Source organism: Chlorocebus sabaeus, chromosome 9 (genome assembly GCF_047675955.1).
Source record: "Chlorocebus sabaeus isolate Y175 chromosome 9, mChlSab1.0.hap1, whole genome shotgun sequence".
NCBI lineage: Eukaryota > Metazoa > Chordata > Mammalia > Primates > Cercopithecidae > Chlorocebus > Chlorocebus sabaeus.
Window position 1 is genome coordinate 23,264,246 of NC_132912.1, and position 25,888 is coordinate 23,290,133.

Here is a 25,888-nt window from a genome sequence, read left to right on the forward strand (position 1 = left end):
CATACAAAAATCAATTGTGTTTCTATATACCAACAATGAGTTATCCAAAAAGAAATTTTTAAAAAATTCCACTTATAACAGCATCAAAAAATAAAGTACTTAGGTATAAATTTAACCAACAAGGTAAAAGATCTGTATCTTGAAAACTATAAATCGCTGAAGAAAGAAGTTAAAGTAGATACAAATAAATAAAATGATATCTTGTATTCATGAATTAAAATAAGTAATATTGTCAAGATGTCTATACTACCCAAAGTAATCTACAGATTAAATGCAATTGCTACCAAAATTGCAACGGCAGTTTTCACAGAAGTAGGAAAAATAATCCTAAAATTTTATGGAACCATAAAAGTCCCCAAATAGCCAAAGCACTTTTGAGAAAAAAGAACAAAGCTGGAGGCCGCTCACTTCCTGATTTGAAACTATGTTACACAGCTATAGTAATCAAAATGTGATTGTACTGACATGAAAATAGACACTTAGACCAATGGAACAGATAAGAGAGCTCAGAAATAAGCTCATGCATATATGACCAACTAATTTTTGACAAGAGTGACAAGAATACACAATGGGGGAAAGGATAGTCTCTTTAATAAATGATGTTGAAGAAACAGGATATCTACATGCAAAAGGATGAAATTAGACCCCTATATTACACAGTACACAAAAATTAACTCAAAATGGATTAAAGGCCTAAACATAAGTCCTGAAACCATAAAATTCTGAGAAGAAAACATAGGGGAAAAAGCTTTTTCACGTTGGCCCCTGGCAATGATTTTTTGAATATGATATCAGGTGCACAAGCAATAAAAACAAAAATGAATAAGTAGGATTATTTCAAACTATAAAGCTTCCTTACAGCAAAAAAACAACAACATGGAAAGGCAACCTAAGGAATGGAAGAAAACATTTGCAAGCCATACATCTGATAAGCGGTTAATATCCAAAATATATAAGAAACTCAGTTTAACAGCAAGAAAACAACCCGATTTTAAAATGGACAAAGGAACTGAATAGATATTTCCCCAAAGAAGACACACAAATGGCCAAGTATATGAAAAATTGCTCAATATCACTCATCATCAGAAAAATGCAAATCAACACCACAATAAGATATCACCTCATTCCTGTTGGAATGGCTATTACCAGAAAGACAAAAGATAACAAGTGATGGTGAGGATGTGGAGAAAAGGGGACCCTTGCACACTATTGATGGGAATGTAAATAGTTCAGCCACTGTGGAAATCAGTCTGAGATTTCTCAAATAACTTAAAATAGAGCTACTCTTTGATCCAGCAACTCCACTGCTGAGTATATACCCAAAGGAGTATAAATTGTCCTACCATAAGGACACATGCACATGTATGTTCATTGCAGCACTGTTCACAATAGCAAAGACATGAAATCAACCTAGATGCCCATCAATGGTAAACTGGATAAAAAAATATGGTACATATACACGATGGAATACTGCACAGTCATAAAAAAGAAGAAATCATGTCCTTTGTAGCAATGTGGATGGAGCTGGAGGCCATTATCCTAAATGAAATAACACAGGAACAGAAAACCAAATACCCTATGTTCACACTTATAAATGGGGGCAAAACAATGAGTACACATAGACACAAAGATGGGAACAACAGACATCGGGGCCTACTTGAGGGTGGAGGTTTGGAAGAGAGTGAGGATTGAAACACTACCTATCAGGTACTATGCTGATTACCTGGGTGACAACATTATCTGTACACCAAACCCCTACGACATGCAAGTTACCCATGTAACAAACCTGCACACATACCCCCTGACCTAAAATAAAAGTTAGAAAGGAAAAAAACGTTTTTTAATTAAAATTAAAATTTTAAAAAGTCAATGAAAAGACATATGAGAAAAGTTCAGCAAAGGCAATTATTTCTTTGAAATAAATAACACAAAATTGATAACTCCCAACAGACTAAGAAAAAAGGAGAAAAGTGCAAATTCTCAGGAATGAAACACAAATATCAGGAATGAAAAAGGGACATCACCAGATCTTACAGATACAGTCATGCACTGCATAATGATGTTCAGTCAACGACGGACTGAATATACAATGGTGGTCCCACAAGATTATAATGGAACTGAAAAGTTCTCACTGCCTAGTAACATCTTGACAATCCCGACACTGTGTAGGCCTAGACTGGTGTATGTGTTTGTATCTTAGTTTTTAACAAAAAAGTTTAAAAAGTAAAAAATAAAAATAAAAAAATTTAAACACAGACAAAAGCTTAAAGAATAAGAATATAAAGGAAAAAATTACACACATACATTTGAGACAGGGTCTCACTCTGTCGCCCAGGTTGGAGTGCAAGGCATGATCCCAACTTACTGCAGCCTCAACTTCCTGGGCTCAAGTGATCCTCCCAACTGTCAGGCTGCCACATAGCTGGGACTATAGGTGTGCACCAGCACGTGAAAGAATAATCTTTTATAGCTGTACAATATGTTTGTGTTTAAAGCTGTGTTATTATGTAAGAGTCAAAAAGTTTTAAAAATTAGAAAGTTTATAAAGTAAAAAAATTACAGTAAGCCAAGGCTGACTGGTTATTGAAAAAAAAATTTTTTTTTTTTTTTGTAAATCTAGTGTAGCCTGGGTGTCTAGTGTTTACAAAATCTACAGTAGTGTATGGTAATGTCCTAGGCCTTCACATTCACTCACCACTGGCTCACCCGAGCAACTTCCACTCGTGCATGTTCCATTCATGGTGAGTGCCTTATACAGGTAGACCATTCTTTATCTTTCATACTGCATTTTCACTATATCTTTTCTATGTTTAGGTGTATTTAGATGCATAAACACTTACCATTGTGTTACAATTGCTTACAGTATTCAGTTACAGTCTCCTGCTGTGCAGGTTTGCGGCCAAGGAGCAATAGGCTATACCATATAGCCTAGGCGTGTGGTAGCCTATGCCATCTAGGTTTGTAAGCACACTCTAAGATGCTCACACAATGATGAAATTGCCTAATGACACGTTTCTCAGAATGTATCCCTGTCATCAAGTGACACACATGACTGTCATTTATACATATAATATGATGATATTATGAACAACTTTATATCAATAAATTAGACAATTCAATGAAATAAGAAAATTCCCAAACATAAAAGACAACATAAATTATCAAACTGATTAGAAGAAACTGAAAATTGGAATAGCCCAATTTTTAGGACAAATTGAATGTTATTGAAAACTTTCCCCAAGGGAATGATAAGCATTCAGTTCAGAATATTTGCTAATTGGGAGGAGAGGTGACAGGCGCTGGATGGGCAACAGGGACCATGAAGCTACTGCTAATTCCTTCTTTCTTTACCTGTGTGGTGAGGACACAGGTGTTCACTTTGTTGAAGTAAGGAGCGGTGTGGAGTTTCTGTTTACAGCGGGTTCCAAGGTGAGGGGACTACATGAGCAGAGTGGGCCTTCACCTTGCATGCCCTATCTAGATTTCTGATGTTTGCAGTCCCTCTGGTATGGCAATCTAGCGCTCTGAGTTGAGGCAGGTGGGGAGAGGAGGGGAGGGCAGGAGAAGGGATGTGTGCATGGACCTCTTCTATATATGCAAGCCAGAGTGGCACGGGAACCACCTGTAACATTTATGTGCTTGGTAAGCGGAGTTGGCAAAAGTGAATCCATCTGGCCTGGAGCCCATCAGGCAGAACAGAGGGTGGCTCAGGTGGATGCATGGGGATTGCTGCCTGGGGTGGAGGTGGGAACAGCGGCATCACTGTGGCATTAGCCAGGTAGGGACATGTTCCAAAGCTGATGTGCCACACCTGCATACTGTTTGTGCAATAATGATGACATCAGCATCTGCACCTGGCTTGGCACACCAAGAGGAAGGACTATCCCTGCCCTTGTCAGCACTGCTCACATTCAATCTTCCTGGAAATAAGAACTCGGCAGAGTTGGAAAAGGAGCTTGGAAATGAAGCCCTGAATTGGACTGGGACCCAATATAAATCATGAATTGACTGAGAAATCATTGAGTTGGACTCTGATCTTGACTGGCTAAGGTGAGGTTTTCCTCTACTGAACAAAAATGAGTGCATCTAATCTAGGATCAGTTACAGTAAAATGAAATTACCATGTTAGCCCACGTAAGTCTGTGGCTGCACAATTAATCTCCATACCACACCGCAATGAAGTACTCTGTACAAATGCACTCTCTACGGTGCTGTATATGCCACATTGAATTAATAACTGGAGCTGCAGCCTAAGTAGAGAGACATAATCTACAATATCCCAATTAGTTGGTCAAATAAGAAAACATAAAAAGTGTGTAGTAATAAATACTTCTGCTTTCCTAAATATTTAGATATCAACATAAAGTCTGCAGAGACCAAAATGATTAATATGATTGTCAACATCTTGGTTAATAGAAAATCAATTAGAAGTGAAACTTTAAACTCCATCTCTACTAAAAATACAAAAAAGAAAATTAGGCAGGCGTGGTGGTGGGCGCCGGTAATCCTGGCTACTCAGAAGGCTGAGGCCGGAGAATCACTTGAATCCAGATGGAGGTTCCAGGGAGCCAAGATTGCACCACTGCACTCTAGCCTGGGCAACAAAAGCAAAAACTCCCTCTCAAAAAAAAAAAAAAAAAAAAAAAAAAAAAAGTAAAACTGATACATTCTCGTAAATCATCATTGAAGAATAGGGTAAATCCCGTAGGGTCAGAGACGAGGTAAATCTTAAGGATGAAAGTGAACCCTAAGGAAATAAATAAGGGAAAGTCATTTTATTCAGCTCTAGAGATAATCCAAAACCTATGTGCAGGGACATGAAAAAAAGTGCCTATTTAAATTTTCTTTTGTCTCACATGTATCTACATTCTGTTCTTAAATAACTATGTGAGACAGGGCAGATGTTAATATGCACATTTTACACAGCACAAAATGCTTTTCAGCACATACATGAAACACAGGTAGGAGATCATTTCAGCACCAAACAGAACAAGACAGAACATTTTACTACAAGGTGTTTTGCTCTCAATCCTGTGTTTTTTCTGTCTTGGCGTGGATTCTTTGTGCCCCCTCACTTAGGATGAATTATTTCCATATAATATACATAGCCAGGTATAGAAGTTTATACAGACAAAATCCATAGTGTGTGCTTATGAAAAACAGTGCAAACGTAGGGCATTGCCATTCCAAGATCTTATGTGTAAGCTTCAAGTTTGACCTCCGATGGCCTCCATCAGACCAACATTAAATTCATCGTGCCTGGATAATGCTTGACTGTGAAAGAATATTGCAAAAGAACTTCCCACACGTGTTAAGGAAGAGAATCTGGGGGAAATTATGGCAGAACACAACTAAACAGAAGACAGATTTTTCATGTTAACATGTTAGGGTAAGGAAAAAATAAGCATTTTTTCGATATGCATCGTTTTTGTCCTTTTCAGAATTTTACAGTTTCACTTTCTCCATTTTGAAAAAGGCAAAGAGGATATTGGGAAGAGAAATAAAATGTTTATGTGAGTGAAAAATAGATCTGAGAGGTTGAGGAATTGGAGCTGTTGTGTCTGGTAGAGGATCTGATATATAAAGCAACTTTATAAAGACAATACAAACTAGTTACATATCATTGTGTGCAAATGAGCAGGAAAAGGTTTTAATAGCCCTATGAAAGAAGATGACTAAATAGGTCTGATTAAACCAGGTATTAAGAGAGTCTGTCTGTCCTTCTGATCTTTTAAAACAGAAACACAGATAGGGAATGAAAACACCTTGAACGATTTCACTTCTCAGTGATTTTGATTACTCTTCTATTTTAGACCAATTATTTTGCATTTCTTGTAGAAGTATATGAGGTGATTTAACATTACTATGTAAAAAAATTGCAAGGTTCACAACTTCCTTAAAGGATGATTAGTCACGTTTTTAGAAATATAATTTGTATATATCACACCATACCTGTTCCTGAGAATAAAGAATCTCTTTTCCCAGTTTTTGCTTAGTCGTTCTGCTTCCTTCCTAAACCTATAATAAATTTACAGATGGTTAAATATTGTATTAGTTACAAATGTACATTATGTCTCATTACCAGTGCCTTTCACTCTGTTACCAGTACCTTTCCACCTTCTTTTTCTCGTTCTCTAAATTTGCCTTTAATGCTTCTATTTGAGACTCCAAAGCTTGTTTGTCTTCAACCTTTCAATAGAAAATATATCACAAAGTTAATTACACAAACAATATATCTTGTTTCTCCATAAATCTGAAAAGACTATTTCTGTAAATAGTATGTATATTCTAACTACTATCAAAAATAATTTGAGGCAGGGCACGGTGACTCACACCTGTAATCCCAACATTTTGGGAAGCCAAGGTGGGAGGATGGCTTGAGCCTAGGAGTTTTAGACCAGATTGGGCAATATAGTGGGACCTTGTCTCTACAAAAAATTAAAAATTAGCAAGGCATGGTGGTGTGCACCTGTAGTCCCAGCTACTTGGAAGGCTGAAAAGGGAGAATTACATAAGCCCAGGAAGTCAAAGCTGCAGTGAGCTGTGATCACGTCATCGCACTTCAGCCTGGATGACAGAACGAGACCCTGTCTCAAAAAAAAAATTTCTTTTCAAGAGAACAATGAGTTATATTTACTTGTAAATTACCAAACATAGAAATGGTTTAAAATCCCATGCCTCTATTTCCTGTAAATGGTGAACTTAGAAGCAGTTAGCTCTAAACAATATTACAAAGCAACCAAGATTTATCTTCATCAGCCGCACAAGCTGCCCCTTTTTGTAAATTGTATATTGTGTTTTGTAAATTGTGTTTTCTTTCACTTACTGTGGTCTCTCCATCTCTTTGTCATAGGAAGCAGCTTCTCCCAGTTACTCATTTCCTCCTTCTATCAAAACAGTTCTCAAGAAAGGATCTTACCAACTCATAGTAGAGCTTTATGCCATTTATCAATAATGTTTATATTTTGCAAGAGGATGAAGTTTCAGCAAAAGGAATGAATCTCTAATAGATGAATTGTAGGCATATCATGAATGAGAGAAACTTCCGTGGATGTGGCAGGGATGTGCTACAGAATCATACTAATGAGGCAATCAGGTCCTCTGTCTCTTCATAAGGCTAATTCTCAGTGTAGCTTCCAAAGTCATTGCTACTTTCTAAGCAAATTGCTACTTTTTAATATAAACAATAACTAGGTTCATAATAATGGTCATATTAGTCATTATTACACCTTAGATCCTGATATTTTCATCTTTTCTTCTTCATGTGTCCCCATAGATGCTGTATAGCTTACCTGGAAAGAAAATAAAACAAGGTAAATATAAATTTTCAAATTAATGCATAACAATGTGGCTTTTCTGCAGCTTTGAGAAAGAGAACTGAGACTTACAATATGCCAACCATAGTCCCCTGGCAGTCTTCACTGTCTTATATAATTTAGATAATTCAGTGTTTATATGTAGCATTTGCAATCAGACCACGGCAGCCCATTGAAAACAATTTTCCTATTAATAATACCAGTTTTTAAAAAATGCATTTTATTATAGTCTCACTTCTATTGTATTTGTTTTGCTTTCAAAAAAATGCTATTAGAAAGGTGCTAGATCTCTTGGATCTATCCTCCATATTTTAACTTTTTTCGTTATTTCTGTCTGCCATTTTGCCCTATGTTCTAGGAAATTTTCTTCACTTTGTCTTCCAGATTATTCTTAAGTTGTGTCAATTTTATTATTCAGCCTGTCTATTGCCCTTTTTTTTTCAGTTTTATTTGTTCCTTTTAATAAATTGTTCTTTGGTTCAGACTGTTCCTTTTTCATAGCTGCCTGTCCTTGCTTAATGGAAAAAAGTTTCTCTTGAATGTCTCCCAAAATATTTTTTATAGAAATAATATATTTTAAATTTTTGTCTGTTCCCTGAATTAACTGTTTCATGCAGGGCCAAGTGCTTTTCTTGTCCTCTTTGTTCACTCCATAAATATTTGCTGAATGCTTATTATATGCCAAGAATTGTTTAAGCACTGGAGATACAATAGAAAACAAAATTGAGCTAAAGTAGAGAAGGCAGATTTGAGATAAATTACAAAAGAGGTCAAATTTAGGGGACTTTTTGAGTGAGGACAGAGCTGCCTGAAATTTCTCATTTGGGCAGGTAGATGGAGAATGGACCTATTCACTAAGAACAAACAATAAGAATCGGAACAATTTTGTGTGCTAGCCTTTTGTTTGTTTGTTTGTTTTTGATAAATTCAGATTTACCAAAACACTTTGAGTCTCAGGTACCCATGGCCTGTTTGAATGAAAACATGTAAAAGGCAACTGGTTTGGCTTTGTGTCCCCACCCAAATCTCATCTTGTAGCTCCCATAATTCCCACGTGTTGTGGGAGATACCTGGTGGGAGATGATTGAATCATAGTGGCGGGTCTTTCCCATGCTGTTCTCATGATAGCAAATGGGTCTCACAAGATCTGATGGTTTTAAAAATGGGAATTTCTCTGCACAAGCTCTCTCTTTGCCTGCTGCCATCCATGTAAGACGTGACTTGCTCCTCCTTGCCTTCTGCCATGATTGTGAGGCCTCCCTAGTTATGTGGAACTGAAAGTCCATTAAACCTCTTCTTCCCAGTCTCGGGTATGTCTTTATCAGCAGCATGAAAACAGACTAACATAGCAACTGAGACAGGGCCTGGAATATAAGAGATGGGTTGATCCTAGATATATAATTTGGGATTCCTCAGTACGTGGGTTGAAGCTAAAGATTTGGATAAGGCCATTCATGAAACTAATAGTCAGAGAAAAGCATGTGATCAGGGATGGAAGCCCACACCCCCGGCATGGCTAACCTGGCATTTTTTTTCTTCTTCAACTTTTATTTTAAGCTCTGGAGTACATGTGCAGGATGTGCAGGTTTGATATACAGGTAAATGTGTGTCATGGTGGTTTGCTGCACAGATCAATCCATCACCTTGGTATTAAGCTCAGTATCCATTAGTTATTACTTCTGATGCTCTCACTCTTCTCATGCCTCCCCCCAACAGGCCCCAGTTGTGTGTTGTTCCCTCCCATAGTCCACATGTTCTCATCATTCAACACCCACTTAGAAGTGAGAACATGTGGTGTTTGGTTTTCTGTTCCTGCATTAGTTTGCTGAGGATAACCACTTTCAGCTCCATTCATGCCCCTGCAAAGGACATGATCTCATTCCTTTTTATGGCTGCATAGTTCCACGGTGTATATATACCACATTTTATTTATCCAGTCTATCATTAATGGGCATTTGGGTTGATTCCATGTCTTTGCTATTGTGAATAATGCTGCAATGAACACTTGCGTGCATGTATCTTTATAACAGAATTATTTATATTCCTTTGGTTATATACCTAATAATGGGATTGCTTGACTTGCCATTCTGATTTACCTGATAGAAGAACCCTCAGGACTGACTTAGTCCTGATCCTGCCCATTTTTCCTACCTTAGGTATCTAAACTCTAACTCCTACTCCATCAGAACCCAAAAGCCTGGAGAGTCCTTTGGTGGTTCTATAACTACCCAAATAACACTTCCCTTAGTTGTCTACACAGTACCTCAAACTTTTTAAAAGAAACTATCACCCACCACTACAAGCACAGTGACTCTCACTTATCAAGACCCATGTGACAGCAAACTAGCCAAAAAGAAAGCCAAAGAAACAATACCACCAACTTAACAAAAGCAACAAGAAGTCTTAGTTATCATTAGCCTTCCTTGGCATCAAAAAAGTGGGGGTCACCAAAGTGACATGCAATGGACACTTTTTGGAATCCCTCGACCTATTTGTTCTCAAAGGGCACAAACCACTTGAACCACCTCTTTGCCCAGCGTACAGCAGGCAGACAGTGAGTTCACTACCATCTGATGAACAGTAAGTAGTCCGAGGAAATCACCAGGGGAAGATCCCCAGGCCCAGGGTCAGGGAGAACATTTGCCATTATGCTAAAAAAAAAGTTAACCCAAATTTAAAAAATTAATTACCAGAAAATTAGGAAAACAAATCAGTAGAACAAAATAAGTTTCCATGTAGAAAGACATTAATATACTTATTTCACTATATTCAATTGGTGATTGAATGCTTATAAAAAAAACTCTGTTTAAATTTATGTACAGTAAAAATTAGTTTCAATTTTTAAGGCTCCCTTTTCCCAGCTCTCATATAATGATCAACTATGTAATAACTAGAGATAAGTCTGTTCTAAAGTCTATCTTCTGTAAAGCAAATAATTATTCAATCTCTCCAAATGACAACACTACTATGATGATGAAGATAACATCTCTTTTCATTAAAAAAAGAGGAAAAAGCATCACATGTAGACTAGAGTGTTTGCTCTCCACTTCGAGTTGAACTTTCAACTTTGCTGCAACATGGTCTATTGAATCCTGGCTCTGTCCACATTAAACTGTCATTTTGTTTTGCCAGCTGCTGACCTTCCACTTTCTCTGGAATACACATACTGGTCTTTATGTGCTCACTTCATTGACAGGTGCAAACACTGGACTGATAATAGATTGAGGTGAAAATGAATGTTAATATTAAAATAAAAGTAATTAACTTCCTAAATAGGAAAACACAAACACAAATTAAATAATTGTAAAGATAATAACATATTGTAATTTAACAAAATGTGTGTTTTTTTGAGACAGAGTTTCACTCTTGTTGCCTAGGCTGGAGTGCAATGGCACGGATCTCAGCTCACTGCAACCTCTGCCTCCCGGGTTCAAGTGATTCTTCTGCCTCAGCCTCCAAAGTAGCTGGGATTACAGGTGACTGCCACCACACCTGGCTAATTTTTTGTATTTTTATTAGAGATGGGGTTTTGCCATGTTGGCCATGCTGGTCTTGAACTCCTGACCTCAGGTGATCCACCTGCCTCGGCCTCCCAAAGTGCTGGGATTACAGGCGTGAGCCACCACTACCAGCCGTGATTTAAACTAATTTATTATAAATATTTCTCATTCTCTTTTGAATTTGTTTATGCATTTATAAAAATTCACAAAATTAATAAAGGTTCATTTATAACAGAAGCTATGATTCTTAAATTTGTTTCCTATTTTTAAGCATTTATGTCACATTTTAAAAAATTTAACAAAATACTATACTAAATTAGAATCAGTAGCCAAGGTTTGTATTAACAGAAGAAGCAAATTATGTTTATTAACTGCCATAAGATTGACTACATTCGTTATCCTACCCTCACATCTCTGTTTTCTTTTTCTTATCAAGAATCAGTACATTTAATTTCCACAAACATCTCTCTTATGAAACTTAGGCATTTTCTCTGGGCTTAATGAAAGGTATTTTGCCTTTTACCTCTATATCCTTTAAATCATTGAATATATTTATATTACCAATAAAGTAGTCTTTCTGACTCATCATGATGAAGAATGATTTTTCCTCTTTAAAACCTCAATCACTTTGACTCTCATATTAACATTTTTTAATCTGCCATGCAAATAACTACTTTTGAACACCAGTAATGTGCCAGTGGGTGGGAGGTGGCCAGGGAGTGGAGGAGCTGATAGAAACACACGAAATGAGGACCAACCTTATGCACTTACAATTTGGAGAGAAGAGTCTGAGAATTGGGAATACTGAGAACAAGATATGAGGCTGTGTGCAGTGAAACACTAGTCATGACAGGGGCCAAAAATCAAAACAAAACACTTATCTGCATATATCACTTGTGAATTTTCTTCTAACAAAATTGTTAAGGTAGGCAAATCTTTCAAAAATAGGACAAGACTTTCCTCATCTGATGTCCTCAAAGGTGCCACTCCATGTTTGCCAAGGGGCTCTGAGGCTTCTTGGTAGAATGACTGGACTGTGAAGCCATACAGGATTTAGGCTGATCCAGGCTATATGCAACTCTTAAGCTTGTCTTGAAGGTTCAGAAGGCCATAAAAGTCTGCCTGGGCCTGGCTTTCTCACCTGGCTCTAGACCATCCTAGATCTTGTGTTCAGGTGTTCACTGCAGGAAGTCAGCTATGCAAAAGCAGAATACACATCTGTCAAACTATTCACTCCAAAAAATTTGTGACCAGGGCACTTCAGTGATAGGAATGTGTCTATTAAACATGATGAAGTCATTGTTTAAAACAGCAAAAAAAAAAAAAAAAAAGACAGAAACTATATCTAAGGAAGGCACTGGTAAATTGATACAAATTGGTTATGTAAATTGTGCTACTTCTGTGGGGTGAAATACACATAGCACATATAATTGATTATATAAATTCAACCGTATGGAACGATGTTATCTGTATCCTGTTGAAAATGAGAATCTGCATCAAGACTTGTCTGAAAGGGTGGTGAAGAGAGGTTTTCAGTGATTATCTTTGGGTGGCAGGATTTTCTTAAAAATTTTCTTCTTTTGGCATTTCTTCATTGAGCAAATTTTGTATAATAAGTATGTATCAGTTTTGTGGGATTTTTCTTCAAGACAGAGTCTTGCTCCATGGCTCAGGCTGGAGTGCAGACGCATGATCTCCCCAGCTCAAGTGATCCTCCTACCTCCGCCTCCCAAGTAACTGGAACTACAGGTGTGCACCACCATGACCGGTTAATTTTTGTATTTTTTGTAGAGAAGAAGTTTTGCTATGTTACCCAGGCTGGTCTCAAACTCCTGGGCTCAAGCAATCCTCCTGCCTGGGCCTTCCAAAGTGCTGGAATATTACAGGCATAAGCTTCTGTGCCTGGCCCTGTATCCATTTTATTTAAAAAATTCAGACTCCTGGCTCCCACTTAGGAAGTAAAAAATGCCATTCCAATATTAAAAACAAGAAAAATCTAGATAAACTACAAAATCACAACTTTTCTTGAACCCATCAGAGAGCTGGGGTCACACTCAGGTAACCTAAATTCCAAAGAGGAACAAGACCCTGGGAGAAGAGACGAGACCCATGAACGGTTCATAGGTCTCATCTATGGCGGAAGCAGCACCATGCCAGCTTCAATACAAGCTGGTAAGAAGAATGAGCTAAAATATAAAGAACTTCTGAAGATCAAATGTTGGTGAGCAGGGCAGTCTGAAGTAGCTGGCGGCACATGTTAAAAGAGAAGCTTGCATTCACTCACAAGTTATTTTTTTTCGTGTCCCTTACCAGATACTCATGAGAAACGCTGAGGGCAGAGCACTTTTGAAGAGTCACTGTTGATGGTGCAGACTTGAGGAAGGGATCAGCTGCTACTACAGGAAAATCACGTTTCCTGGGTCCTTCTTTCCTAGGATGTGAAAGTCTTAAGCCTCTGGGAGAGAGGAAGCAAACTCTCTGGCCAACCAGACTCAAAGAAGGTGATCAGTGGTTGATGCTGGGAAGAAGTGTTAGGTATCAAATCCCATTTATTTCTCCCAGGTTACTCCTTTCTCAGAAGGAAGTTTTCAACTGCTGGGGTGGGTAGCACAGTCTCTTGTTCACAACTTAAAGATGGAGATAGCCGGGCACAGTAGCTCACGCCTGTAATCCCAGCACTTTGCGAGGCCGAGGCGGGCGGATCACAAGGTCAGGAGATCGAGACCATCCTGGCTAACACGGTGAAACCCTGTCTCTACTAAAAATACAAAAAATTAGCCGGGCATGGTGGCGGGCGCCTGTAGTCCCAGCTACTCGGGAGGCTGAGGCAGAAGAATGGCGTGAACCCGGCAGGCGGAGCTTACAGTGAGCCAAGATCGCGCCACTGCACTCCAGCCTGGGTGACAGAGCGAGACTCCGTCTCAAAAAAAAAAAAAAAAAAAAAAAGATGGAGATATATTATGTCAATGGGAAAAATAAAAGAAGAAAAAGTTTGCTCCCCTGGGGAAGGGGAATGGTAATTGTCTTGGACCTTCAACTCTACGCCAATACCAAGCGGAGGTGTCCTACTATTGCAGGAAGGACAGGAAACTCCTGCCCAAGACCAACTTCAGATACAAGGCAGAGTGAACTGCCCCAGGGAAGAGGGGCAAGAATGCTGAGAAAGTCCACCTCTGGGGCCTGGGCACATGACACTTCTGAAAGTCCGAGTTTGGATTAGAACCGCAGAGAATCCTCTCTACCTTCACTCATGGAGCATCAAGCAATAGCAATGCACTACTGAGGCAGGGGTAACAGCATGGAGGCAGATCTTCTCTATGGCACAGGTGGACAGGTTCTTCTATAAGCTGAGGGTAGAGTGGTATTCAGAGAAAAGCACTCTGTGACACCAGCTCCCACACTAGTCACACACCCTCCACAAAATGAATATCAGAACTGTCGCCTGGTGCAGTGGATTACACCTGTAATTGCAGCACTTTGGGGGGCCAAGGTGGGAGGATCCCGTGAGCTCAGGAGTTTGAGAACAGCCTGGGCAATATGGCAAAATTCCACCTCTATAAAAAATACAAAAGTTAGGCTAGGCGCGGTGGCTCACGCCTGTAATCCCAGCACTTTGGGGGGCTAAGGGGGGCAGATCACGAGGTCAAAAGATCGAGACCATCCTGGCTAACACGGTGAAACCCCGTCTCTACTAAAAATACATAAAAATTAGCTGGGCAAGGTGGCGGGTACCTGTAGTCCCAACTACTTGGGAGGCTGAGGCAGGAGAATGGCGTGAACCTGGGAAGCAGAGCTTGTAGTGAGCTGAGATCACACCACTGCGCTCCAGCCTGGGTGACAAAGCGAGACTCCATCTCAAAAAAAAAAATATATATAAAAGTTAGCTGGGCATAGTGGCATGTGCCTGTAGTCTCAGCTACGTGGGAGGATGGCCTGAATCCACGAGACAGATGTTTCAGTGAGCTGAGATCACACCACTGCACTCCAACCTGGGTGACAGAGCCAAACTCTTTTTTTTTATTATTTAAAAAAAAAAAAAAAAAAAAAAAAGACCGTGGTCCACTAGAGGTAACCATAGCAACAACCAATCTCACCTCAACTTTGGTTAGATTGGCCCAACCTGTCACAGTAGTCATGCACATCCCCCCCACACACGTATATGTATACACACATATGTGTATGGGTGTGTGTATCCATGGTCTCATGAGAGACAGGTTATTTCCATGTGTGAATATAATTTATTTCAATCTCTACTATTCTACACATGATGTCCAGCATTCAGTCAGAAATATGAGGCAGCTTGCTGGAACAGGCTGGATGGTGCCAGCCATGTTAGGAGGTTGTACCATGTGGCCTCTGGCATCCCCACTGCTAACCATGGGTGAGCTCTTGGTGCACAGGTGGCCTGGCATGCTGCTTCAACTGTAGCTGTGTCAGCGTGTGATGATGCCATCTCATACCAATTTGGCTACTGGAATCCCTACTAGTAAAGTAAAATCTCAAGGCTCTCCAGCACACACAATGGCTACACTGACCTCCTAAGGTTTAAAAAAGGCCCTCCTAAGATGCCTTAGAAGGCCATTGCAGTCGCCACTGTGCTGTTTTTGATTGGTACCTTTCTATTATCAAAGGCTCCCTCCTGCTGTCAGGCTACATCAGCAAAGTGGGGACAGATTAGGTTGTTCCAGTTCTGATCACTGGCAATTTGGTGTCCCTGCTGAATGCATCCAAAAGCTACCAGGATGACTCCTACCATGACCTTCCAGACTTTGATGACTAGCACCCACCTCAGCCCTGAGGAGTCACAGTGGAACTGCACCCGGCTTTAAGATTCTGAGCAGAAACTATGTCTAAGGGTTAAAGAATTCTGTAGTTTGCAGATGTTTAATAAAACATTGGCCAGATTTTATGGGTCTATTCCAAATACGTTATCTGGACTTACAACCAGCTCATTAGGACATGGTCTATTTTTCATCTCCTGACCCTGACAAAAAGCTCCCGACACGGTTTTCCCCCAGGAATATGGAACATGGAGGAACAGCAATGTTCCTTGTCTGGAAAAATGGGAAGTTATTCTGTAATGGAATGTGTTGCCTTCACCATCCTATTTAGAGTTCAACACTTCTTTTAAATAGTCTTCATTGTCAATTTTTTCTTGTAGCAAATGAAAGAATACAGTATGTCTTTTTAAAATTACTAAGTTATTTATTTTTAGAATACTTAAGTATCTTATTTCCTACACTTATTTCTACCTTCATGTTCTAGTGGAAAATGATGGTAAAATCAAATTTCAGTGAGAGTACATCTGTTATATTTTCCACTTGCTTTCTTATTGACAGCATCCAGGAATTTTTCAAACCACAGAGCAAGTTTTCAAAATATAAACACTTTCTCTGTTTACCAATCTTCAGTGAGCTCTGATTTGGTTCACCAATAGACTGGGCAGCATACAATTTGGGTCATTCTGTCCTTTGTATATCAAGCTGTTCTGTATATCATGCTTTTAAGGATTGTACTTTTGGCTGTTTCCTAATGAAAAATGCAGATAAGTGGTTCTTATTTAGAGTTTATAATCCTAGCGCTAGCACCTAGTATTATGATGGCATTCTGCTAAAGATTGCAAGACTCAACCTGGATCCCTAGAAGACTAGATTGAGTTAGGTTGATTCTGTTTTCTAGCTTGCAAAAACTGACTTATATTCAAAGGAAATTAAAATGTCAAAACAAAACCAAACAAAAGACAGACAAAAAGGCAAGGAAAAAACATTTATTGTTGGGAGACAAAGCAATAAACAGAACCAGACTCAAAGATGACTCATATCTTGGAACTATCAGATAAGGACTTTGAAAGAACTATAATCAAAATGTTAAAGAGCCTAGGAGAAAAGGTGAACACCATTCATGATGAGCAATAGACAGGGAATTTCATCAGAGAGGTGGAAAATGTAAAAAGAATCAAATGGAAACACTAGAAACAAACCAGGCAACAATCAAGATGAAGAATTTGTTGGATGCGCTCATCAGTAGATTCAATATAACTGAAAAATTAATCAGTGAATTTGAAGGTAGGTAAAAAAGACAACTCTCCAAACTGAAACAAAGAAAAGAAGTAGTTCAAAATTTAATGAGCTGATCGTGTAAGAGTTGTGGAACAACATCAAACAGTCTAGCACAGACATATTTGAAGGCAAAGACATAATTGTAGGTAATGGTTAGGAGTTAATAAAAGATATCAAACTACAAATTCAAGAAGTTCAGGATAAATAGAAATAAAGAGATGAAGGAGAAGGGACAAGAAACAACCAATGATACTTTGTTATCCAGCTGTTGAAAAGCAAAGAGAAAGAGAAACTCTTGAAATCAATCCAAAATAAAAGACATTAGAAAGAGAGAAAAAAAGTTAAAACTTACAGCATACTCTTGTCAGGAACTGTGCAAGCCAAAAGAGGGTGTAGTCACATCTTCAAAGTATCAAAAGAATAAAACTGTCAACCCAGACTCAGAAAATATTTCAGAAAAATATTTATCAAAAATAAAGGCAAAAAAGGTCTTTTTCCAGACACAAACAAAAACTAAGAGAATTCATTGCCAGCAGACCAAAAGGAAGAAGTTGTCTGACACCAGACAGAAACCTAGATCTACACAAAGAAATGAAAGCTCTAGAAATGGCATAAATAAAAGTGTCAAATGCAAATCTTGCTGTGACAAATATATAAATTTTTGTCACATGGAAATATTTATATTAAACTTTAATTTTTGAAGCATATAACATGTTAGGAACTCTAAAGAATTGTACCTTTGATGGGAATATTGGAGATTATCCAAAGGCATTTAGAGGAAGATTCATGGACAGATATGAGTTTTAAGTGGCTTTCCTGGGAGCTCATAAGAAACACTCTCTTTACAGCTGAAGACTAAGCTATTTGGTGGGAAATTTCCCACCAGAGGTTCCTATGGATTGTAGTGCCTTCTTATTGACCTCTTATCAATCAGCTGCGTGGATGCTTCGGTCTGAAATCTTTTTTATGTTACTTTCCTGATTTTTGCTTTCCTAACTTTTCCAGTGGTTGCATAAAAATCTAAACCTTCATATTGAAATCTTTCCAATTGTAACACAAAAAGACCTTTCAAATATTCTTATACTTTATTTAATGTAAACCAGACAGAAATCTTATAAATTGTAATTGAATTTGACTTGCAAATTCTCCACAAGGAAGACAGACCACCAGAATCACACTCGAGGTTGTTTAGGCCTGTGACCATCATTTCTGGTGGAATGAATTCAAATAAATTTTCACTGTATATTTTCAGTCACTGGATTAACTGGACTCCATAGTGCTTCATGGTATTAGGTATAGATAACTTTTTTCTTTTACAGATTTGGAAGAGAAAATGCCATGAAAATTTGGGGAGTCCAGTTAATACAAGGGCTGAGATACAGTATCTCAATACCTGCACACACACACACACACACAACAAAGAAATGATTCCCACACTGAGATTGGTAGAGGAGATCCTCAAACTGTTTCTAAGACATATTTTTTGGTTTTGAAACAGGATCTAGCTATGTTGTCCTGGCTGGAATACAGTGGTGGGATCACAGCTCACTGCAGCCTTGAACTCCTGGGCTCAAACAATCCTCTCACCTCAGTCTCCTGAGTAGCTAGGACCACAGACATACACTAACACACTTGGCTAACTTAAAAAATATTTGTAGAGGTGGGGTCTCACTATGTTGCCCAGGCTGGTCTCAAACTCCTGGCCTCAAGTGATCCTCCCACCTTAGCCTCTCAAAGTGTTGGAATTACAGGTGTGACCAGCCACCCCTGGACTGTTTTCAAGAGTTTTTAAAGCCTAAAATAAAAGTGTACCTTTATTCCCTAATTAAGCTGCATACGCTAACACAACTTAAGAACTCTGGATTTGGCGAGCAATATATCAATTTGGTGAGATGTCACTGGCTATCTAACATTGTTCAGATACGCAAATGGGAAGAAATAGTAATAGAGGAATCAATAAGAGAAAACAAAGAATTTTAATAGGATGAATTTTCATGATGAACAAGCAGAGATTCCATTGAGGAAAAGAAAGTTAAGAGAGTGTTAAATGAAAAAAGGTTTAAGAACCATCCTTCATGAAAATTAGTTCCTAAAGAAAACAAAATTGATGGACTTATTCCCAGGGTTTGAGGAGGAAGTTGGGATCTGGAGAGACTGGGGTTGGAGAAACTGACAAGTTTGGCAAGGCTAAATCCAAAGACAGTGGTCACAGTCCACTGCCAGCGTCTAGAGGGGTGCAGCCACCTCTGGCTTGACTCTGGTGAGCAGCGATTTAATATACCAGGCAGCAGCACTGGCAGATGTGACGATGGCAGTCAGGATGAATGACAGCATGTCAGATGCTCAGCCTTCCGGGGGAAAGACCCACGTCTGGGTAGTGTCAAGAGTCTGGCCAAATGACTTGGGGTTCAGGACCGGCCTCGACTCCCACTGGGAACTGGAGAGAAATTCACAGCTGAAGCCCCAGCAAATGGAATCAAGCAACACCATATGAGGGGCGGGGGTGGGGAAGAGGGTCACCTCACTGTCTGTGGGCTCCTGAATGTCAGGGATGACATTTCTGCTACCACTAAGTTGCTATCATCTGTGGTCAGGACCTCACATCTGTCCCAATGGCTGACAGTGCATAGGGAAGAATAAGTACATTATCCAAACCTTGAATTTATCTATTCCTGATTTCACAGCAAAATCTTCAGCCCTCAATTTAAGTTACGCTCAAACCTAGTGAATGCCACAAATAAAATGTTATAATTGTTTCCCAACAAAATCAATAAAAGCACAAGCATAAACCCCCTTTTCAGTTGGTTTTTGACATCTTTTCATGTATCCCACAAACATTAAACACTATTTTCACTAGAATATTTTCTGTTCCAAGTATACTGAAAGTATTTATTTAATTTACTATCGAACTACATAAAATAAGGCAGAAGATAAAAGTCACCTTTCAGCTGGATTTTAAATATATTACTCACATTTTCAATTTTGCTCTCTGAGAGCAGAACCTAAAGATGAATTCATTTTAGTGATAAATGAAAAATGTGATTTTCAATGATTTTGACATTTTATCTCTACATTTTAGGGTTATCCATATTATAAAACAAAGATCAAGTATGATAAGGAAAATTCTTTTGTGTCATCATAATCCATCAAAATATAGTAAATACCCTTTGACAACCTCTGAAGACTATGCACATGTACAAGACTGTCCTATCTCTGTATTACCGCATTGCTTAGCGCTGCCGGATAAACAACGGGTAAAGTGCTGGTTTTCCCACACTGCTCTGCAGCTCTCTTAACTGCCTGCTGTATCAAGCCAAGCCAAGGGAAAAAAGAATGGAATAATGAAACAATAAGCAGATTATAACGTTTTCTTCTCTAATAGAGCTATCTGAAATGTGCAATTTAACCAAATAAGAGTTGTATCTAGGAGAAAAATAGTAAATTTCAGAAGAAAAGATCTTTTCTTCAACCGTCTAGCCTATAATATTATATACCTATAGTAATAATTCTATATCCCATAATAACAATTTTTTTTTAAATCACTAGCTTGCAAGGTGACTATGGTCATAACTGCAAAATGGCTGCAATACTATTTTACCTAACACTTCTTGAATGTTAAAGAAAAAAAAAGTTCTGGAGTTTTTATTGAAGTCTTTTATCTGTACAAATTGCTTTGTATTGAGAGAACTCTAAGAATGGGAACATGACTGACTTTCTCCCATGTCCCATTTCCCACACAGAAGGGCCCCGATTCTTTCTGCAGATCAAAGCATGCACCATATGTTCATCAGTACAGACCAGGTTACCCCATGGAAGCTCAGAAGTCCTCCATGGAAGCATGTATTGGGTGCAACCCTAATTAACTAATTACTCAAGGTGGGGAGAGGAAAACCTGAGAATCTATTTTAACCTTGATATGTGAAACTTGAGTATTTGAAATGTTTTGCACATATCAAAAAACAAACTTTACATAAAAGCACTGTACAAATACAAATTTTATGTTGTGAAATCGTTCATTAATAAATATCAGACGACTAATGTTCATATCGTATTTTTCAGACTGGCTAAACACTCAGTTTATCACTGTGTGCTTCACTGTGGGTAGCACGTGTGCTGTTCCCACCGAATGACACAGATTTCAAAAAATAAGTATGATTAATTAGATACGTTAAATGACTGATGTACAAAGTTCCTGTAACAAGCCCTCCATGTGGTCACTTACACGTGGTAAATGTTATAAAACCCTTTAAAGACAATTTTTAAGAGGTCCAGCTACCTTCATGGAGTTAAATATTTAAAAGAGAGGAGCAGGAAAATTATAGCTAGACTGTGTATATATACGGTGAAGAAAAAACCACAGTGGAAGGGGATAGAAGGGAGCACTTAGAACAATAGGAGTATTATTGTTAACAAAGTGTAAGTGACAGTAATAACAATGAACTAGAAAAACATACTTCATTTTAAAATTGAGCCAATTCATATAAATATGGAACCCCAGTTTAAGTAATTTCTCCCCTCCCCCCATCCAATTTTGACTTATTGTTACATATTAACTTCAGAGACTCCTTCAGCTGACAAAATGTTCTGGTAAGCTTTGGAGATACCCAGGCCACAAGCATTACGGTCACAGGGAAAGATTGTTACACAAAGAGAAAAGCCTGTTGAAATGATACCTTCTCAGAGATTTGTCAGTCTTTGTCCTTTATTTTGCATTTTTGGTGGGGGACAACATGGAATATCTCTGCCCCTTGCGGCTGTGACTTTGGAAGCTCAGCTTCTATCTGTAAACTGGGGACACTGGAGCTTCCAAACTGGAATTCTAGGATTTAGTTCCAGCCTTCGGGTTGCTGTGGGGACCAGGGCACCTTTTGTTGCAGCTGCCCCCTGCTGCTGTGACCTCAGGACAAGAGGCTCAGCTGCTCTGCCCCAGTGGCTGACCGGGCTCTGCAGTCCTCCCAGCTATCATCTCAGAGCCTCAGACCACAGACCCCTGACACATGACTGATTTCATGGCAGCTGACCCAGTCTTGGGCTCCTCACCCAGCGTGGCCGGTCTCCCCAACCAGGTCAGCACACAGCATTGCACAGCGGGCCAGTTCTTTTTGTGTGTGTGGTCCAAAAAAAATACTTCCCAAAATCTTCCCAAAAAATACTTACAAAAATCTTACTTCTAGAACCTAATCACTGGTCATTTCTATGCAAAATTTACTCTCTTCCAGTGTCAGCTTTTTCCCTTGGGAAATTACACTGATTTCCAATTGTCTACACTTCCTAACCCTCTGCAAAGTGGAAATGCTCACCTAGGAGAATCCTTTTTCTCTTCCCAGTAGTGTGACTTCCATTAGCACAACAAGCCTGGCCTTGCTCTACCTGCTCCCTCCTGCTCTGTGGATATGAGGAGTGGTCCATCTCCTGGCGAGTGGGCACAAGAGGTCTGCACCCTGCCTTCCCCCTTTTTGGAGCAAGGATGCACACAGCGTGCACAATTCTGCTCCACTTCTCCAGGCTCTAAGTGAGAGAAATGCAAATTCTGCCCTCTGTAGGGGAAGAAGGAAGAACGAGGGAACATGTAGGAACGGGACAAAGAGTTTGAGAGAGCAAAATATGCAGTGGAGAGACTCTATGTGAAGCGCTTGGCATTGGCCATATGTGTCACCAATTGGGTTCTACGCCTTCTGAAAGGAGCCTTGACTACTTACACAATTCACAGTGTCCACAGATCAACTAAGAGTTGTAGAAATACAACTGTCCTTATAGCTAAGAGCAGAAGGCTGTAGAGACACAGGGTCATGATGATGGGAGGTGTTGTACCATGTAGTGAGCAGTGCCTCATAAATATACACACAATTAGCCCACAGTGAGCTAAGTGTCCCAGAGCTACTTCTTAGCACCTCCTTTTTATGTAGACCAAGGGTGCCACCCTAGCTCCTGCAAAAACAGCTGTGATGATCAGGGGAAAGGTAGAAAAGGAGAGCAGCAGCATAGAGTTCATGCATGCATGTTGCTGACAGCATGATTTCCTCCAGTTGTAGACTGAGGAATCCCGCATGAGCAAATGGACTGGATACCTGTGTGTCCTTCCGGGAATCTTCAGTGAGCTCCTGATGGACACTGGGCAGTCATGAGTTTGAGACTGTAGATCCTAGAAAGTGCTTGGGATGTAGCTTCTCTATTTTGGTAATTAAATAGAGACCCACTGGGGCTTAGTGACTCAACTGCCTGGCTGGGGATACTGATGACTTCATCTTGGGAAAGTGAAGGAGGCTCACCCTGACATGTTGGTTTAGAAATAGCCAGCTGGAGCCCCCTACTCAGGGGCGAGAACGAGGTGTGCTTAGACTGCAGGCCTCAAGGATAGGGCGAAAGAGACAGGAGCCCCTGTGCAGAGAAAGGTGGACAGTGTGTGGTCATGGAAGCAGTTCTTACCACAAATTGCTCTTCCTTTAAAGCCTTCTTTGGAGTCTTAGCTTTCTTGGCCCCAGTAGATGATATACTCATGGTCGCAGAATGTGGCCTCGAAGCTGTGGCGCTGGGTGGAGACTTGGACCATGGGGACAAAGAGGCTTCTCTCCCCTTGGCTGATTTTGCAGCCTGCCACACAAAAGTAAACAACTTTGTTATTCTCATTTTGTTTCTTGGATTTGTGTCCCTCTCTTTCACACTCTTCCCCTCCCCTGAGCTGCAATTGCAGAGCTGAGGTTTTCAGTCCTAGAGCGTGTGGATTTGTTCTTGCTCCCAGGCCCACAATCTCCCCTGGCAGGATTTGATTGGTAGGCTGAGCTTATTTCTCCACTCTCCCCCTTTAATCCTCATGTCCTAAGAAGAACACATCAACAAATCAATGCTCTTTGGAATCCCCTGGAATGGTGAGGTCTATGTGGAGAGGGGTGAGTGGCAGCTCGAGGCCTGTATCTAGGTAGGAAGAAGGTAGGGAAATAGTAGGAAGGATGAGGATATCAGGATGCACTCCTCCTGATGCCCTACTAGCTGGTTTTTTGGCTTTCAATTTCATTCTCTGTTCCCTGTTCTCAACAATCAGCTCCTGATTTCCCATTCACACTTCTTACACCACTTTATTTATTTATTTATTTATTTTTAAAGAGATAGTCTCACTATGTTGCGCAGGCTGGTCTTGAACTCCTGGACTCAAGCAATCCTCCTGCCTCGGCCTCCCAAAGTACTAGGATTATAGATGTGAGCCACTGCTCCCGGCCTTGCTCTCACTTTCAAGAACTTTCTTTTTCAAACTCAGACATTGGAAAGTGAAAAACTTCAGTATGCTACATAGATTTGTCAAATCAGGGAAGCACAAAATTAAAGAGAAAGAGGAGAAAAAACTTAAATACAAACCTTGACACTTAAGCTGCCATACTTTTTTCTCATTTCCTTGTCCTCTTTCTGTTTATTAATCTGTAAAATTGAAGACCCATATCATTGGTTATTATCTACAAAGATTAAAAAAGACAATTTTCTATAAAATTTCTATAAGCAATGAAAGAGTAACATTTTACACCATTTGTCTGCCAAAACTATTATGGGATACAAGTTATAATATCAAAGAGAAAACAAACTTGTATCCAGAAAAAGAACTTTTATTAAAAAAGTAAACAGGAATATATAACATTGCAAATATCTAAAGTCATTAGCATTTATTCATTGCATTAAGTACAACAGACATCATAGGAAAACATGCATTATGTGTTCAGCACCTTCAACTGAAATATACAGATTCTCACATTGGGACTGACTCACTGACCCACAGAGAATGAAGAAAAGCAGGTGGGGTGATGGGTCCTCCCAGGAGTGGCACAGAGCCAAAGGAACCCCTGTCCCCAGCCAAGGGAGTGGTGAGTGATTGTGTGACCTCCCCTGGGAAACCATGCTTCTCCCATAGATCTTTGCAACCTGTGGATCAGGAGATCCCCTCATGAGCCCATACCACCAGGGCCCTGGGTCTGATACACAGAGGTGTGTGGAGTCTTGGCAGAGTAGCTGCTCAGGCATACATGGAGACCCAGCAGTTTTACATACTCTGGTCCTGGGAATCCCGGCAAGGTGGCAGATCTGTCTGTACCTTCCCCCTGGGAAGGGGACTGAATCCAGGGAGTCAAGCAGCTTTGTTCTGCAGGCCCTACTTCCATGGTGCCTCACAGGTTAAGCCCCACTGACCTGGAATTCCAGCCAGCCAGCAGCAACAGGTTGGAGACGGCCTGAGATGGACCAAATTCCCAGGGGGAGAGGCGGCCGCCATCTCTGCGGTTTGGTTGACTCAGCTGTTCTAGCCCACCAGTTCTAGGGAGTCCAGGTGGTTCAGATGAGGAGGGGTCTCGCACAATGCAGCACAGCTGCTGTGCAGAAATCGTGGCCAGACTGCTTAAGTGGAACCCTGATCCAGCTCTCCTTACTGGGTGGGGCCTCCCTGCAGGAATTTCAGCAACTCCAGCCAGGGTTATATGTACAGAACTCTGATCTCTCCCTGCGACAGAACCCCAATTAAAAGACACAAAATGGCAAGCTGGATAAAGAGCCAAGACCCATCAGTATGCTTTCTTCAACACACCCATCTCACATTCAGAGAAACACATATGCTCATAATAAAGGGATGGGGGAAAAATTTACCAAGAAAAAGGAAAACAGAAAAAAGCAGGGGTCACAATCCTAGTTTCTGACAAAACAGACTTTAAACCAATGAAGATCAAAAAAGACAAAGGGCACTACATAATGGTAAAAGGTTCAACTCAACAAGAAGAGCTAACTGTCCTGAATATATATGCACCCAATACTGGAGCACCCAGATTCATAAAGCATGTTCTTAAGAGTCCTACAAAGAGACTTAGACTCCCCTCTATCTATTAATGGATACCAGAGGTGTTTCCAGTTTTTTGCTCTTACAAACAAAGCTGCTACAAACAAATGCAAACATTTGTGACCCAAGACTTTGTGTGAACATGTGCTTTTATTTATCTTGGGTAAATACCAAGGAGTGCGATGGCCAGATCATCTGTTAAGTATA

General features: G+C 39.8%; 1 protein-coding gene across 1 annotated transcript in view; it reads right to left on the minus strand.

Annotated features, from left to right (window-relative positions):
- The window catches only part of C9H10orf67 (chromosome 9 C10orf67 homolog), a 137,123-nt gene that overhangs the window by 43,074 nt on the left and 68,161 nt on the right, over positions 1-25,888 (minus strand). The window contains exons 9-12 of the mRNA XM_008002504.3: positions 24,226-24,285; positions 23,302-23,466; positions 6,110-6,189; positions 5,953-6,018 (exon numbers count right to left, since the gene is read on the minus strand). Coding sequence (XP_008000695.3) covers positions 5,953-6,018; positions 6,110-6,189; positions 23,302-23,466; positions 24,226-24,285 — 371 coding nt within the window. The remainder of the gene's footprint in view (positions 1-5,952; positions 6,019-6,109; positions 6,190-23,301; positions 23,467-24,225; positions 24,286-25,888) is intronic.